The sequence below is a fragment of the Schistocerca nitens genome, chromosome 7 (genome assembly GCF_023898315.1).
Source record: "Schistocerca nitens isolate TAMUIC-IGC-003100 chromosome 7, iqSchNite1.1, whole genome shotgun sequence".
Taxonomy (NCBI): domain Eukaryota; kingdom Metazoa; phylum Arthropoda; class Insecta; order Orthoptera; family Acrididae; genus Schistocerca; species Schistocerca nitens.
Genome location: NC_064620.1, coordinates 57,761,149 through 57,779,756, shown reverse-complemented (window position 1 = coordinate 57,779,756; position 18,608 = coordinate 57,761,149). Strand labels below are relative to the sequence as shown.

General features: G+C 42.6%; 1 protein-coding gene across 1 annotated transcript in view; it reads left to right on the top strand.

Moving 5' to 3' along the window:
• The window catches only part of LOC126195201 (endoglucanase A-like), a 113,071-nt gene extending 97,004 nt beyond the window's left edge, over nucleotides 1-16,067 (top strand). Inside the window, exon 8 of the mRNA XM_049933715.1 lies at nucleotides 15,684-16,067. Coding sequence (XP_049789672.1) covers nucleotides 15,684-15,897 — 214 coding nt within the window. The 3' untranslated portion in view covers nucleotides 15,898-16,067. The remainder of the gene's footprint in view (nucleotides 1-15,683) is intronic.
• The last annotated feature ends 2,541 nt before the right edge of the window (nucleotides 16,068-18,608 follow it).

Sequence of the window (18,608 nt, the reverse complement as noted above, 5' to 3'; positions counted from 1 at the left end):
TGACGGACAGAGAGGGTGCACCGTTGGTGATGGTGGTTATAAAAAATTTAAAAGTCGCATGAAATCAGCGGGGTAGTCACTTTTGAATTTCAAAGTGCTACCAGCAGCCCAGCTAGAGCAATGATTGTGTATTGGGAGCTAAAAAGAACGTGGTTCAGTCATCGTGCAGCTCCTCATAGGGGTCAAATATCTGTAATCTACATCTACATCCATACACCGCAAGCCACCTGACGGTGTGTCGCGGAGGGTACTTTAAGTACCTCTATCGGTTCTCTCTTCTATTCCTGTCTCGTATTGTTAGTGGAAAGATAGATTGTCCGTATGCCTCTGTGTGGGCTTTAATCTCTCTGATTTTATCCTCATGGTCTCTTCGCGAGATATACGTAGGAGGGAGCAATATACTGCTTGACTCCTCGGTGAAGGTATGTTCTCGAAACTTCAACAAAAGCCCGCACCGAGCTACTGAGCGTCTCTCTTGCAGAGTCTTCCACTGGAGTTTATCTATCATCTCCGTAACCATTTCACGATTACTAAATGGTCCTGTAACGAAGCGCGCTGCTCTCCGTAGGATCTTCTGTATCTCTTCCATCAACCGTATCTGGTACGGATCCCACACCGGTGAGCAGTATTAAAGCAGTGGGCGAACAAGTGTACTGTAACGTACTTCCTTTGTTTTCGGATTGCATTTCCTTACGATTCTTTCAATGAGTCTCAGTCTGGCATCTGCTTTACCGACGATTAATTTTATATGGTTGCAATACACTGGGCTACATTGACATTCAGTTGTCATTCCCTGCACCATGCGTCAATTCGTTGCATATCCTCGTGCATTTCAGTACAATTTTCCATTATTACGGCCTGTCGATATACTACAGCATCATCCGCAAAAATCCTCAATGAACTTCCGATGTTATCCACAAGGTCATTTTTGTATATTGTGAATAGCAACGGTCCTACGACACTCCCCTGCGGCACACCAGAAATCACTCTTACTTCGGAAGACTTCTCTCGATTGAGAATGACATACTGCGTTCTGTTGTCTAGGAACTCTTCAATTCAATCACATAATTCGCCTGATAGTCCATATGCTCTTACTTTGTTCATTAAACGACTGTGGGGAACTGTATCAAATCAGTGGTGAGCGACGCTTGAAGTGCTGTAACGAGACTGGACAGTAGGACACTATAAACGGGTGAGACACTTTGGGCATCCGATGGAAGGATTTGTGTTTGAGGCATTCCTTGAGAAGATTCCCTGCCATAATGCGTAGTGCCAACGTTGAAGTACAGGTGACTGGTATAACGGTATGGGGGGTGCTTTACGTGGTTACCTTACTGTGTTGAAGAAACAACTAAATGCGGAAGGATATCAACGAATTTTACGGCATTATATTCGAAAAAGATATGATTGTCGGAAGGACAGACTCAGCATACAGGAAAGTCAAAACAACCTTTGGTGACATTAAAAGCAACGGTGGTAACATTAAGAGTGCAACGGGAATCCACTGTTAAATGCAGAGGAGAGAGCAGATAGGTGGAAAGAATACATTGAAAGCCTCTATGAGGATGAAGATTTGTCTGATGTGACAGAAGAAGAAACAGGAGTCGATTTAGAAGAGATAGGGGATCCAGTATTCGAATCGGAATTTAAAAGAGCTTTGGAGGACTTACGGTCAAATAAGACAGAAGGGATAGATAACATTCCATCAGAATTTCTAAAATCATTGGGGTAAGTGGCAACACAACGACTATTCACGTTGGTGTGTAGAATATATGAGTCTGGCGACATACCATCTGACTTTCGGAAAAGCATCATCCACACAATTCCGAAGACGGCAAGAGCTGACAAGTGCGAGAATTATCGCACAATCAGCTTAACAGCTCATGCATCGAAGCTGCTTACAAGAATAATATACAGAAGAATGGAAAAGAAAATTGAGAATGCGCTACGTGACGATCAGTTTGGCTTTAGGAAAAGTAAAGGGACGAGAGAGGCAATTCTGACGTTACGGCTAATAATGGAAGCAAGGCTAAAGAAAAATCAAGACACTTTCATAGGATTTGTCGAACTGGAAAAAGCGTTCGACAATATAAAATGGAGCAAGCTGTTCGAGATTCTGAAAAAAGTAGGGGTAAGCTATAGGGAGAGACGGGTCATATACAATATGTACAACAACCAAGAGGGAATAATAAGAGTGGACGATCAAGAACGAAGTGCTCGTATTAAGAAGGGTGTAAGACAAGGCTGTAGCCTTTCGCCCCTACTCTTCAATCTGTACATCGAGGAAGCAGTGATGGAAATAAAAGAAAGGTTCAGGAGTGGAATTAAAATACAAGGTGAAAGTATATCAATGATACGATTGGCTGATGACATTGCTATCCTGAGTGAAAGTGAAGAAGAATTAATTGATCTGCTGAAAGGAATGAACAGTTTAATGAGTACACAGTATGGTTTGAGAGTAAATCGGAGAAAGACGAAGGTAATGAGAAGTAGTAGAAATGAGAACAGCGAGAAACTTAACATCAGGATTGATGGTCACGAAGTCAATGAAGTTAAGGAATTCTGCTACCTAGGCAGTAAAATAACCAATGACGGGCGGAGCAAGGAGGACATCAAAAGCAGACTCGCTATGGCAAAAAAGGCATTTCTGGCCAAGAGAAGTCTACTAATATCAAATACCGGCCTTAATTTGAGGAAGAAATTTCTGAGGATGTACGTCTGGAGTACAGCATTGTATGGTAGTCAAACATGGACTGTGGGAAATGTGGGAAAACCGGAACAGAAGAGAATCGACGCATTTGAGATGTGGTGCTACAGACGAATGTTGAAAATTAGGTGGACTGATAAGGTAAGGAATGAGGAAGTTCTACGCAGAATCGGAGATGAAAGGAATATGTGGAAAACACTGATTGGAATACGTCAAGCAAATAATTGAGGACGTAGGTTGCAAGTGCTACTCTGAGATGAAGAGGTTAGCACAGGAAAGGAATTCGTGGCGAGCCGCATCAAACCAGTCAGTAGACTGATGACAAAAAAAAAAAAAAAAAAAAAAAAAAAAAAAAAAAAAAAAAAACTCTGCACTCACCGGAGGAACAGTTCTGTGAGTATGTCTGTATCATCATGACAATGCAGTCCGCCTGCTTAACTGGGTGGTAACGTTCTTGCCTCCCATGCACTGGGTCCGGGTTCGGTTCCCGGCCTGGTTTGAGATTTTCTCCAGTTGGGGCTGTGTGTTGTGTTGTTCTCATCATCGGCCGCAAGTCGCCCAATGTGGCGCAGACTGAAATACGACTTGCACTTGGCAGCCGAACCCGAATGGGACCTACCGACCAACAATGCCATCCGCTCATTTAATTGTCATGACTATGTAGCCGATCTTGGAGCAGCACCTGTGAGGCATAGGCGTGTGGGTTATAAGATTCGTGGAGTGTCCGGGCCAGAGTTGCACCATAGGAATGACTTAGAAAGTCGACTTCGCAGCCGACCCCAGGGCCCAACATCTCTACTTCCTCTAGCTTCGGCTGTTGAGGAAGAATGGGGTGGCATTCCTCCACAGACTTCCAGACACCTCACTGAAAATGTCACCAGCACAGTTCAAGTCGTAATGAAAGCGACAGGTGAGCATACCCCGTATTAATAATGTCCGCTAATACGCGTCCGGATACCTTTGGTCAGATACTGTAGTCTCTGACTCGGTGTGGAATTTAATTGGCGTTGAGTGTTTGTGAGCAGTTAAAACGAGGTCTGGATCGGCGCCTGTTTTGAGCAACTAGTAGGATACTGGTCACAATAGGCAGGGATTCAGGTTACACTCGTGAGAGATTGCAGTAATTCATTCTTGCTAGAAACATTCTAAAGCCAAGATTACATAAAAAAATTCTGTATGTAAAACAAGCAGTTTCGGCAGACTTTTCTGTCATCTTCAAAGCTTAATATGTTTTTTGTTGTGAAACGTGATTGTTATAAGTTAGATCTCACGACAAATTGTGATGTGGATAAAAAGCAGCACATTATAAAAGATTTGTCGTGACTAAAATATTTAAAAAAACATAAAGCACTTTGTTTAGTTGGCCATGTGTTTTATATTTTTTAAATATTTTAGTTATGACAAACCTTTTATAATGTGCTGTTTTTTTAGCCACATGGCAATGTGGCTTGAGGTCCAACTTAAAATGACGACTTTTCATAACAAAAATATTATTTAAGAGTGAAGATGACAGCAAAGTCTGTCTAAACCAGTTGTTTAAAAAATGCAGTTTGGCTTTAGAATGTTTCAGCAAATAAAACAGGTCGCTCATTGTGTCTTGTCAAAAAGAGAAAATTTAGTCTAATCCATTCTCAGCAGTAATCCTTAGGTAGGACGTATGGCAGACTTCACGTCCTTTCCTACGGATGCAATGGCCTCTACATTGTAGCAGGTTAGCTAGTGCTTTGAAAGCCACGTTATTCTGTCTAAACGTCTATTTCTGTGTTCACTTTATGTTAAACAATAACCAACAATATTGGTTAGAAGCAGAGCAGATGTTACAATTATTACTGCTGTCCGCCTCCGTAGCGGCATGGACAGCGCGGCTGACTGCGATGCGACAGACCCGAGTTCGATTCCCGATATTGCCGGAGATTTTCCTTGGTGCAGCGGGGTGCACTCAACTTCGTGGGCCAACTGAGGAGCTACTTGACGAACCAGACGAGGCTCCAAGTTCAAGAAGTCCGATAACAACCGCGAGAGCGATGTGATGCCACAAACCCCTCCGTACAGCACCCGGTGACACAATTGGCAGAGGATTAGATGGCGGTCGTTGTAGCCCGGTTGGCCTGTCTAGCGCCGGAAAGCTGAGCTTTTATACTTATACTGCCAATAGCTAGGCCGAGGACAAAGCGGAGGGGAACTATAGGCAGAGCTGAGGAATGTGAGGTGCGTCGGAAGAAGAATCGCGGGATAGAAGGTTATGGCATCTGAGTACAGGCAACTGCTTATTACGCTTTTGGCGGCGCGTGCTACCTGTTTTCTAATAACCGAACTTCTAGCCCTGTGTCAGGAAAGCCAAGTATAACATTGAAGCGGAATGTCAAATGCCAAATATGACCTTAACGTGTAATAAGGGAGGAATTTCGAGAAGTTTGGCCGAGCATTAACCTAACGGACAGAGAACGGATAGAGAGTACCGAACGAGAACTTTGTAAGGGTGGCAATTAGTAGAAAGCAGAAAGAATATAATTTAGAATATAATGAACGCAGTAAAAAATTTATGTAAATGGAACAAAAAAGAAAGGTCGCCAGCCTAATTAGGCACAATAATATGAAAACATTATTCTCAAAAAATTTAAATATTCTCTTTTACTAGGGGACTTTAATTAATTCTTTCTTATTAAAGTGCAATGAACACCTACAACGACCAGACGAACTACACAGTGTGTAGCAGTAGTTATCAACAGCGTAGGTTAGCAGTCACAAAAATGTAAAAGAGACTTTACCCCTGTTAACTTCAATTATTACTTCAGCTTTTAACTAATTCAGCACAAAAATGTTCCCAAAGACAATACGAGATTAAGTAGTACCTGGCGAGAGTTCAAGTTAAACTAACTTACATATACACACATCTTAAAAGCAACAATATGACACTGAAATAACACATTTCATATTCATTCCACAGTCATACTGTTTCAGATTCATAAGCAAAAACCAGATTCTAATTAACTTTCTCCTGCTGGCAAAAATTAAAGTGGGGACCCTTAAAGTGTTCCTTCCTTTATCATCAACTATGCACATCTTACAGAAACACTTTTCATTACAATAATACTGATTCCCCATCCCACTTGATATTAATTATTTGCAAAGCATTATAACCAACAGAATGATTTCAAGTTAGAGTTAAATTTGAAATAGGGTCAAAATTAAATACCTTATAACACCACTTGTGAAGAAAGTGTTTTTTAACTAACCACAATGTTAATATCTTGTACCCCTTTTACTACTTGTGAAGCAAGTAGTTTTAACTAACAACATTTATGCTCTTTAGCACTGAAACTTGGGCTCAAATTAAAAACTAATTATTAGTTCTTCACAAACAGGATATTCGGTTTTTAGCACTTTTAGGATAGGACCCTACTTGGTATCATGAAGTGGACAATTTCAATGGTCAAACACAAATTTTGCAACACTTGAAGTATTATAGCAGAAACGCACACAAGTGCACTGGTTCATACTGGTATACATAGCTGTTTCCCAAATTAGTTGAATCAGTGGCGCAATAGCGGTGGCAAGCACGTGGCGGCTATCTGATCTCTTCTCTGGCCGTTTAATGTTCTATTTCATTTCTTCTTGGCGGTGAGTTAATAATTTTTAGAATTCCAAATACGAGAGCACCATTTTACAGCCACAACCACATCCGAGGCCATTCCATCATACATTTGGTTTCAGAACGCCTCACTTGGTACCTGCGGTGTTGTCGAAGCGACTGCTGGCCACTGACTGCCTAACGTGCTCTCTCTCTTGCCGCACAGAATGACCACCGCTTCCACCTTTTCTTGCGCGCCAAGCCCCTTCCGTAGTGGTGGGGGTTACCTACGCCTTTTAAGTTATATCATATAATTTCCCTAAGTATGAACCAGTTATTTACATAAAATTTTGTTTCAACGAACAGAAATATTTTATAAAATTCCATTATTTAAGCACACTATTAAGTTAAACAAATTATACATCATAAAGTACCATTTCCCTCCAACAATTCAAAGAACTTAACTCATACTGAATAAACACTTCATAATTATGTACAATTAATTACACTGTACCAATTACTCACAATCGATAATGGTGTTATATGCTGATAAGTGGACACATGTGATGAAGTAAATTAAGTTACTGATAATACTATCGGAATCATCTTCTATAGTACTACTATCAAATTACCTGTGACTACTTAATTCAATAAAATTTACACTGCCGTTACAGCGAATGATCACAGAAAACTGGCTATAATATCTTATCAAATTGCTCATTTCAGTTACACAGTTTTCACGTTACAGATTCCTCATAATCTGCCGTAAAACAGTTGGTAGGTGCATAAATATATCTCCGTGGGCACTATGGAGGACGCTGAATTCTTCGACCACTCCAGTGTGTATGCGCCCTTCTTGTGGGGTTGACATATCTAATGTGGACCACCGCCACTCGCTTCTCGAGTTCCTCAGGTGCGGAAACCAGTAGCTCAGCGGCGCTGCTGATCCAATAGTGCACGGGGAGCGCTTTTACTATGTGCCATTCAGTCTCTTATGAACTGTAAGTCAGCAGTGTTGTCTAGTATGTGCCAAGATGACTCCTTAGCACCTCGTGCTACATGCCGAGGCAGTTGTGACCACCAAGCAGTGGTCACATCCTCATACGGAGGAATCCCCAGACAGCATGCTTTGGAGCGCTTTAATATCCACAGACACATTTCTTTGTTCCATGGTTCTGTTTCAATGCAAAAACGTGGCTTATTGGTTGCGACCCATCAGAAAGCCGGTCAGGCTTCTTGAGAGGTTGAGATTCCATAAGAAGAACCATGGTTTGGTATAGAAGGCGAGTCTTTCTTTATTCTGGTGTTTCTGTCAAGGAAAGAGGTTTAGATTTTGTTGCAATTTCACTTTGACGTTAATCTATGTGACTACTGTGAAATCTGTACTTTGACAGCCCACGAAGTGCCAGTGATATGTCTATGTGACCGGCAGCGCTACTCTCAACAAACAGCACCTGGTAGCAGACACATAAAGCACAACTACTGAAGCAACTACAAATGTCTACTTCCAAACATTGATTTGTTCAGTAAAATGACCTAGCCTGTGCCAGTCCCATTCGGAGACTAAGTCCAAATCGGTGAACACTACTGTGATCTTCTGGGCGTAGACATGCCTCCACGGTGATTACATCTTGTGTTGTCACTGGGCTGCTGATACCACGTTAGACTCGTCGTTGACGATCGTGGCGGCTCCTTCGGCGGGCAGATCGGCGTACCTCGGTAGATGTACTGAGATGAACTGGAGGTGCAATTGCAACTGCAACGCGATTTCTATACTGATTTGCACAGTAACATGAAATTTCGTTCCACTGGTTCTACTTAAGTTCTGACATCCATCACAGCTCCCGTTATGCTGGCGACGTCTATAGTACGACGCTCGAATTGCCAGCGCGCTGACACCGCCTGGCAATTAGGCTGTCCCGTGGAAACTATGATGCTGGAGAGAAGGCTAGCTCGCAGTGAAATTGCGATCGCTCGACTCGCGGTCGCAACATACTTTTTGTTACGAGCTTTGTCCAGAATGTAGGTTCCGATGGGTCGCGAAATGGAAACCACAGTGAAAACCAACCTTCCACCGACCTCTGCACATAGTCGCCTCGCCGACTTAGACATTTTGAAGCAAATTTCCAATATCCTCGTCACAGACGGCAGCCGTCTGCGTTTCGTTGTCTATGCCTAAATGCTCTCTTCACAGCCAGCGACTCGTGCGAAGAGACACGAACATCAGTGGGAGCCACGTCCAGACTTTATAGTGGGTGATCAGATGCTGCAGAATCGTCTTCATTGCTCCTGCAGTGTACGGTAGAGAATAGTAATGGAAAAGGAAGTACATGACAGTTACGTAATGTGGGCTTGCATGAAATAAGGGGAATCTCTCACCAGGAACCTGTAATTGGCAGGAGACACTATTTTCTAGGCCTGTTTTCCTGTTACGTACTCACTATGCGCTCAGAACCGCAAAGTCAACGTGACGCGATCGACGGTCATACTTGATACACTATCCAACATATCTGCGCAAAACTTCTTCGGATTTCACCGTTGTTTCCATTTGGCGACCGATCTGAAGTTACTTTCTGTACACCCTTTGTATTTTCGGGCTGTTAATTCCACACCTATGAGATAACAGTGTTTTTGGAAACAAACCTTTCACAGGCATTGTGTTTTTCTTTATTTTATAATCACTTCTTTTAAATCAACACGCAGGCGCTATCTTCCATGTTTGTTGAACCAGTCTATATATTCAGTTGTCACTTTAACTACTTTCACAGCTGGTCTGAGAAAACCTTACAACCTAACAAGCAGTCGTCATTGTGCTATGTTAAAAGTTCATCCAAGTGGTACAAGTAAATGCTAACAATCCAAAATGCGTTCATAACAACCCTCAAAGCAGTCAAAGTAGCTCCGTGACAAAATTAGATTGTGAGTTTAGGGAACTTTAACCGCTACTGACCTATCTTTATTACTTCTCCATCCTTCTTAGCCACTTATTCTATGCAAACTACTGCTATAGTCTCACCTTGTGTAATGCTACCCTTACTCGACCGGACGCCTAAATCTCTATAAATATACTTCGCAAGCCACGCCGCAGTGAATTTCAGAAGGTGCTTTCTACCAATATTAGCGATTTCCTGCCCTATTCCATTGGCAGATTGAATAGCTTCTGCAGATACTAACCTAACCTCTGTTATGCTATTCTCCCTATCCCTGCCCGATATAGGGGAGCACAATGTTGTACAGTCTTCGTTAAATAACGACTCTTAAAATTTACCGGACAGATTTACATGACAGAAACGTTGCCTTTCTTCCAGAAATTCGACAAATATCTCTGTTTCATTTTCCTATAAACTATACCAATGTGTACTGATCGTAGCAGCGCACCTGTGATTTCAACATCTAGAGTGAAGAACACAAATGCTGGAGCAGTGTTCTAACATTGTTCACAATAGCTCGATGCGAGCGATATCCGTTACTGGGTTGAAGATATGCAGAACTATGACCACATGTATTTATGATGGAGAAGGACGCCGTTTGGGTCACTTAGTATGATTTATCTCATTCTTTACTCTGCAGACAAGTTGCTCTTTGCAGTGATTATTTGTATGGATCTGAAGATGTTCTGTGTCGAATGTCGCAACAGATTATCGAAGTAAACCATACAAACTGCACCTTCTTAGTTACTTTCTTCATTGTGTTCTACACTTTCCATGGCTCTTTTAACAAATCTTCTTCGTCTTACCTAAGATTTTCTTCGTATGACTGTCACATTTCACATCTTGTAAGCCGATACTGACTGATACTACTCTTTGTTGTGGACATTATGTTCCATTCATTACACGAGGAGTTCCATTCATTACACGAAGTGGAATTTTGTCCAAGTCCTTTTACATTTCCCCACGATCGTTCAACGACGATAATTCCATGTAGACAACGGCATTATTAGAGAACACTTTGTTAGAGCTCCTGCTCTTATCATATGTATTGAGAGAGTTACATTACACTCTTCAGTTGAACATTCGCGATATGTGTAACGTACTGCTTTCTGTTAGCCAAATATTCTTCGAGTCTTGTCATATGTGTGAAAATACTCCATATCGTGGTTGTTTGTGTGTAACACTACTTACTGCCTGGTTATGTTAATGTCGCAGCTCTATTGAACAAAGCGATTCGACTCACCTGCCCCTAGGCTTTACCAACCGATAAGATGTCAGAAAACCTTTGTACAGCCACGAGATTAGTCCGGCAATCGGACTACGTCTTGTTTATGGCATTGCGGCCTAATCATTAAAATAATGACGGCGCAGTGGGGACAAAGTTTTGAACAAGAGGAACACACACCTGCATTCACAGTTAGTTCCTGTAGTTTGCTGCTGCTAGCAGCAGTGAAGCTGTGGCCCGCACAAAAATTCTCCACATTGGGCAACTGACGGGTGGTAACCCACCTCGGTCTCGCTTTCTGAACAACGGCCCCAAATTTAGCTGTCATGCGTAAGACTGGTTTGTCGCAAAGCAGAACGTGCAATATTCGTACCACTGTCCAAATGTAACTTAAGCACTGGGTGCGACCCTTTCGACAGTAACACTTAAAGACAACTCTCACCAACAAAAATCTGCCCTTTGTCAGAGCAACTTACGTCAGTGGCTTTCCTCATTCCCGGTCCGGATCACCGCTAGAATGATTCCCCTTTCGACTCATCTAGACTGATAAGTAGTTTCCCCACGGTGTCAAGTGCCTGCAGAGCCGTATGGTGGCGTTCTTTGTCGCCGTAGTCAGTGGTAATACTTCGAAAATATCAAACAAAAATGACACTGTCATTAAAGTATTTTGGGCTCTTAAATTGTGGTCGGACGACTTGAAATGCCGGTTGGAGTGATTATATTTTTAAGTGTCGGCTGACTCGTGTGCGCAGATCAAAAGTAGAATGTCTGGAAGAACCCGCACAAAGATCTAAAAACCGCATCTAAAGGAATGAATTTGACCCCTTGACATTCACTTTATGGTCTGGAATTTAGCACAAATTACCCTTACTCCTAACTATTTGTAATAACGCATCTGACTTTCTTAAACTGAATTTCATATTTCTTTTTCATTACGCATGCGACTTACGTGAACTGAACTTGGGACGTCTTTTAACCTAACACACGAATTTAGAGGATGAATGGTGCTACTGTTTGAAACAAGATGTTTCGTTCAGTGAATACCATCTATATTCACCGCATAAATACGGGCATTGAAAATGACTTCAGAAATTGGAGACCACAATAAACATCAACCATAGGATCCATTAGAAAAACAGGAATGATTTTTACTGAATAGTTGACGGGTGTTTGGATACGGGAAAGAAGGGAATAGAAACCAACAGATTTCCTACTCCTCGTTCACGAGACAAATTGTCCTTCCCGAATAATAATGAATCTGTATTACAGATGTTAACGAAATACTAGATGCCTTGAAGAGAAGAGAAAAGCGAATGAATCGAATGAAATGGCCCTCAGTGTTGCCACCTGACTTTCGTACCACACCGGAGCTGAGCGGTACTTTATAATAGCGGGTGACTGTACTGTGCTGCGGATGCAACGACCTGCGCTGGTCGGTGTGCATTCGGCGTAAAGGGTATGAAACTTGTGCAAAAATCAGTAGAAGTAAAGAAAAACTAACGGGAGAGTAGACCGTATGACTCTGAGTGAAGCTCCTGAGTGAATCCACACTTAGTGTCAAAGCTCCCCAAACATGGATCAGCAAACGAAAATTTTTCGAAATCCTTTTCATTTTCCGTTCTCGTAACCAGCAGTCTGTTAAATCTTGAAGCTATGAACAGAGCTTCATCCGTGACAACTGAAGATAAAACAGAAAAAGCTCTACTTGACTACATGCTAATGCAGTTGGCCGGTCTGCACTTGGTAATTGCCAAGCACAAGTACCTCCTGTCCTTTGCCAGGGCAGCCGGACGTAGAGATGCCTGCTAATCTCGTAAAGCAGTCCACCTGACTCAGAAAACAGAAGAAGAATGCAGAAGAGTGACAACGGAATGACCCCAGACTCTCGCGTTGGGAAGTTACGGAACTTCGCAGCTTTGCATCCCTCCACTTTCTACCAATTATTTGCATGCCTCTGGCCACTCGCTTCTCCACAGTTTGTTAGCGTTGAGTGCAGTGAGTGACTCCAACCGATTCTGTACCTGCTAGGTAATTGCTCTTACTTAAGTAATTAGAAAGGAAGTTGGGAAACGAGTGAATTATATGATGCTAACAATGGTCCTGGTAAATGTGTCAACATATTAAACATCCACATGTATTATGCTTGATTGTATTCTGCAAAGATCGAAAAGTATCGAGGTGGAAATACGAAGCGTCGCTACAAACTGAAGAGCAATTTTTTTTTTGTTTGAAAGGAAATAAATAAATAAAAAATCGCCTTTCGGTCTGTTTCTGAATTTTTGAAGTGTTCTGGGATGTGGTGTTACACTCACTTTATGCACTGTTGCAAAAATCAGCGATCTTTATTTCCTAGACTGACTCCTGTCTAATTATAGTAGCTTCAGATAGCAAGCAAGATTAACTTGTTACTGTAGTTGGAGCGTTGGAGAGGACAACACGGATGGCCTCTGTCTGCAGTCTGTCACACTCCCCTAAGCTGTAGTTGTGGCTCCCACCAGTTGTAGCGCTGCGGGCGGCATACCACTAGCTGCCCCTACTGCTCCGTGTCTCGTTCCACATTCTCTCAAAGACGCTTATAGCTTTATCTATTTATAATTACGAATACTATCGTTTTTGCTAGTGACATGTCACTCGTAGGTTCGAGGGAAGCATGCCCCTGTGTGTTGCGCAAAAAACTTGAAAAGCTCCGTCCTTACATGTAATGTTAAACAACAGTGAAGTTGAAAATTTGAAAATGACATCGTACGAGGGTCGTTCAGGAAGTATTGTAACACACTTTTCTTTTCTCCTGAAGCACGTTAGTTTCTTTCAGGATTCCGAAGCACCATATGATTCCCCACTTTTTTGGCTACAAATTCCTATTTTACACAAGTTTCTATTCACGGGACATCCACATCTGTTATACATAGTCAATGATAAAATCCGCTATTGTTGTAAAAATTATTTATTTCTAGAAAGGAACTCACGTCCCCTTCTTCAGGTGTATATTAAAATGTTAGTTTACACAGGATGTTTGACTAGGGATAAATAGGTTAAAATATCTTAAAATAGAGCATCTCTGGTAAGTGAGATGCAAGAGAATATCCTCTTCAATCCTAGCTGCCAGAAAGCCTCTTACAGAGGATAACAAAGGTCAGGGCTTAGGAATGCGCCAGACATGGCCCCGCACTAATAAAGGTGGGCGGTATTTAGAGCACAGTGCTTCGCAGCCATCCATCAGACCAGGCGAAGCACAACCCAACGTTGAAATTGCGGCAGAAGCGGGCGTGTTCCAGTAACGTTAGTGAGTGGTGCTGTTAACCTAATCTCCGTTCGGCGCGACGGCCTTACACCACCTTAGTGGGAGGGACTCTATGGGTGTATGGCACCACTCTCCTGGTCAACGTCTTACTGCATCAATAGCCCCCCCATCATTCACATGCTGCTCATCACGGAATGCATCCTTCATTGGGTTCAAAAAATGGCTCCGAGCACTATGCGACTCAACTGCTATGGTCATCAGTCGCCTAGAACTTAGAACTAATTAAACCTAACTAACCTAAGGACATCACACACATCCATGCCCGAGGCAGGATTCGAACCTGCGACCGTAGCGGGCGCTCGGCTCCAGACTGTAGCGCCCAGAACCGCACGGCCACTCCGGCCGGCCCCTTCATTGGGCCACACAGATGAAAGTCAGTAGGTGAGGGATCCGGGCTGTAGAGTGGATGAGGCAGAACAGTCCAATGAAGTCTTCTGAGCTTCACTCGGGTGCGCAGACTTGGTCGGGGCCTTGCGTTTTCATGGAGAAGTACAGTTCATTTCCATTTTTGTGTCGACGAACACGCTGAAGTTATTTCTTCGATTTTCTGAGGATAGTACAACATTCAGACTTGATCGTTGCGCCTTCAGGGAGAATATGAAACAGAATAATCCCTTCCGAGTCCTAGAAGACAGTCGCCATGACTTTACCAGCAATGGTGCGGCTTTGAACTTTTCCTTCGAAGAGGAGAAGGAGTGGTGCCTGAGAGCTGGTTTCTCAGGATGGGACAGGATAAGGTTACGATTGTGGACGGGGCCGTAATCAGTTACTCTCGGTTGCACAACAAATACGTAAACTTTATTTAAAGAAATTAAAATTTTAAAACGACCCCTTAAAAAACACAATTGACTGTTTGACGGCTGAAGGCCTTATCACAGGAAAAAAATCGACTATTTTGGGGCCGAAGCTCACCAACAGAATAGTCGAGGCTGCATTAGCAGTTAAGTCTTCACTCAACTTAAACGTGCAGGGCACGGTGTGCAACGAAGTCGTCGCTCTCGCAGCTACCCCTATCGATAAGCGCTGATGCTGCCACTCACCGACAGACAAGGGGAGAAAACGTAGTGGCGCCAGTGAAGACACTAAGAAAACGAGACAAGATGCTTTGCTATGGAAGGCATCAACGCGACTTGCACACGGCGCGGCACCACTCCATCGATTGCCAATTTGTTTCCGGTTCAAAGCGATGAACCCGTGTTTCATCCCCTGTGACGACGTTCGACAAAAAATTGTTACGACCAGACTCGTAACGCGTAAAGACTGAGATGGTCGTTCGTTGCTCTTTATGGTCTTCTGTAAGGCGGCGAGGAACCCAGGGGGCACATACCTTTCAGTTCTCCAACTGGTGGATGAATGTGTCAGAGACCGCAAGTTTTGGCGGGAGGTGTTCGATCGCGATCCATCGATCACCACGAATGAGAGTGTCCGCACGTTCCAACATGGCGGGAGTCACAGCTGCTTGCGGCCGGCCGGTACTCGGGAGATCAGATTTTCGTGATCTTGTTGCATTGATGACAGACGCATCGCCCAACGACTCACAGGGCTTTTGTTCACTGCCAGCTTTCCGTAGAAGTTCTGCAAACTCCTGCGAATGTTTGCGACGCTCAGGTTTCCCGCCAAAAGGAACTCGATGACAGCTAACGTCTAGGGACGCATTGCTGTTGCAGACACCACTTTGGAGGCTACGTTAATGCTGCCACCTATCGGAACTATGTGAAACTATAGGGGATGAATTGGGAATATTCTACGATGTCCCACAATAAATTCAGCAATTTTTCAGTCCAAACAGGCCGGGAAAAAGTGTGTTGCATTACTTACTGAACGCCCCTCGTAGCATACCTGTTGCATGCCTTAATTCGGTACGCTGTCTGGTGCCTTTCGTAAAACTATGAAGACGCTTACTACGCACACGTGCTATTTTTGCTGACCGCAGACAAACGCGTCCACAGGTCGTGCCCGGACTTGCCCGCCACCTGTGATTGGACGCAGTACAGCACCACGGATCCCAACCCGCACGAGGTGACCGGTGCCCTGGTGGGCGGGCCCGGCGAGAACGACGACTACAACGACGACCGCACCGACTACGTCCACAACGAGGTGTGCATCGTCTACAACGCGCCCTTCATGGGCGTCCTGGCCGCCCTCAAGCAGCTGGGCTACTGAGCGGCCGGCGCCCTGCAATCTCGACAGCGGCGCCCGGCTCGATGGCTCATCGTTATTTCTTGTAATATGGGCCAAGTCTACTGCTAACAACTAAATCTCAGAAGAAAAGCTTGTCACCTCTCCTTTAAAAGGATAGTGTCAATACTAATAAATCTTGTTGTGAAACACTAGTATGTTATTTTGTTCTTCTGCTTGTGAAAAGTGTACGCCTTAAAGCACCATCAGTGGAATGACACAATCTACACAGGAAATCATAATTAACAATGGAAAATAAGATGACTGAAAATACACTTTGACAGTCGCGGGAGCTCTTTCTTTTCTCGTGTTTTCTACTGGAAATCTCATGGTTGTACTCTTGTAAACTTTATTTTTTTTTAATTGGTCCTATGTGCAACAAATAATCTACTTGGTCTTTCTGCTGCCACTGCTTGATCTGCTGCACTCCATTATTTATCAAAAACATAAAAAAACCTATTGTTCTTGCTGAGTGCAATGCATGTTCTGCATGGCGGCTCCTGCTGTTGCTGCGGCTGCTGCTGCTTACTACAACTACATATAATTCAAGAGAAAGGGTTTGGTCAAATCTAAACTCGATAAATGATAACCCAAACAAGTAATTTCTTTTTTCAAAAACTATATTCTGAAAGCGCTTCTTTCTCATTCAATTAACAAAACGCTAGAAGCTCTTTGAACAATCGCTTCGTATGTAAATCCGCCTCCAGTGGCCTTAAAGCAATATTACAAATTAATCAAACCCTTGAGACAGACTGAAAAACTTCTCAATTAAATACATAGTGAAACAATTCCGTGACAATTACAAAAGAAATCAATGACAAAAATCAATATTTACTCTATTCGCCTAACAATGGTGTCCCTTAAGAATTCAACTCCTATCATTATCAAAATTACCGCCTGCTGCTATGCACATACACAAACCCTTTTCTTTAAATTAATAAGAGCGCTGCAAATTATTAAAAAAATATCAACTCAATACCAAATCCTGTGTCGCTGCTGGCGGACACGGCAGTACGGCAGCTCGGCGACGACCCCTCGCCCAACACACGTGCGCACCACAGCAGGCGGGCTGCTACACTGGCTTCCAAACTGCCACTAATTAATCCGTGCGCTGCGAAGCGCGACAACAATATCTTAGATTCCAGAGCTTGTGTATGCGCGCTGTAGCCAACCTTTAAATCCTAAGAGAGTATTGCCAACTCTCAACTTACTAGAAACAAATGTGTGTCCACAATCTCAGAATATGTTATTAGGAAGGGCCATTGACTTCAACTATTGGACTAGACAGTATACAAGTATTTGAAACGTAATCTCTTCGATTACGACCCCATCAAGTTCGGCACGAATCTGAAACATGGCCAGCCTTAAAAGGAAAACAAGAACATAAACTGTTAAATTTAACTTAGTGTTACACGTGTCGCTCTCGTACTGTGATGCAATAATGCATTCTTCTCTGCAGTAGAATAAGAAATTTTTATAATACCCAAAGGTCGGTCTCGTAAATCTTGATAAATTCTACAGTTCGCATTTCCGGTTTAGATTAGATTTACTTTCATTCCAATTGATCCGTAGTGAGGAGGTCCTCCAGGATGTAGAACATGTCAGAAAAACAATAATACCTGACAAATATTTACAACTCAAACAATGCACCATTCCACAGGTCCCAAGTGGAATGATCGTCGTTTTTTAATGAACACTATATGAAAGAATCATTTTACAAATACTAATATTTATTTAAAATAAAATTGGTTTTTTAATTTGTTTATAAGGTAATAAACGAGTAATACAACTACTGTAATACTTATTTACAATGAACACATGACTGCACTGAAATGGTGCAGAAGTTGCATTGTACTTACACACACACACACACACACACACAAACACACTTAATTACAATGAACACATTACTGCACTGAAATTGTGCATAAGTTATATTGTACTTATATATACACACACAAATCAGTTGGTTCTACTGAGAAATTCATCAATGGAGTAGAAGGAGTTGGCCACCAATAAATCCTTTAGGCTTCTCTTAAACTGAATTACATTGGTTGTTAAGCTTTTTATGGCTGCTGGCAAGTTATTGAAAATTGTGTTCCTGAGTAATGCACACCTTTTTGTACAAGACTAAGTGACTTGAAATTCTTGTGAAGATTATTCTTATTTCTAGTATTGATTCCATGAATTGATCTGTTGGTTTAAAAAAGTGCTATATTTTTAATGACAAATTTCATTAAAGAATAAATATATTCTCTCCCTATCAACAGGAGAGCTGTACGAATCACTTTTCAGGTGACCCAAGCCAGAAAATCCAGAAGATTGACGTCAGGTGATTTTGGTGGGCATGATAAAAACTGTGTTCGGGCTTGGATCACACTGGTTCGTTAGTTGTCTCACATCAGGAAAAAAATGTACTGCCCCGTCGCGCTTTACCACTTCTTGTGTGAAATTTGAGCCCATTTAGATACGGATCTAACTGAAAACAGTTTGTTTCTAATACGCCTGTGCGGTTGGTTAGCAATATTTCGTTAAAGATATCCTGATATCTCCGAAAACCTCAGGTTGTAAACTATCTGGTACTTGGAGCCATGGCTTCATTCCCACATATCACACCTCAGTTCAGTAAAGGTACAGTAATCGAAACACCACGTTGTTATACACGGACGTAGGCTTTGTTGGTGAATTTCATTTAT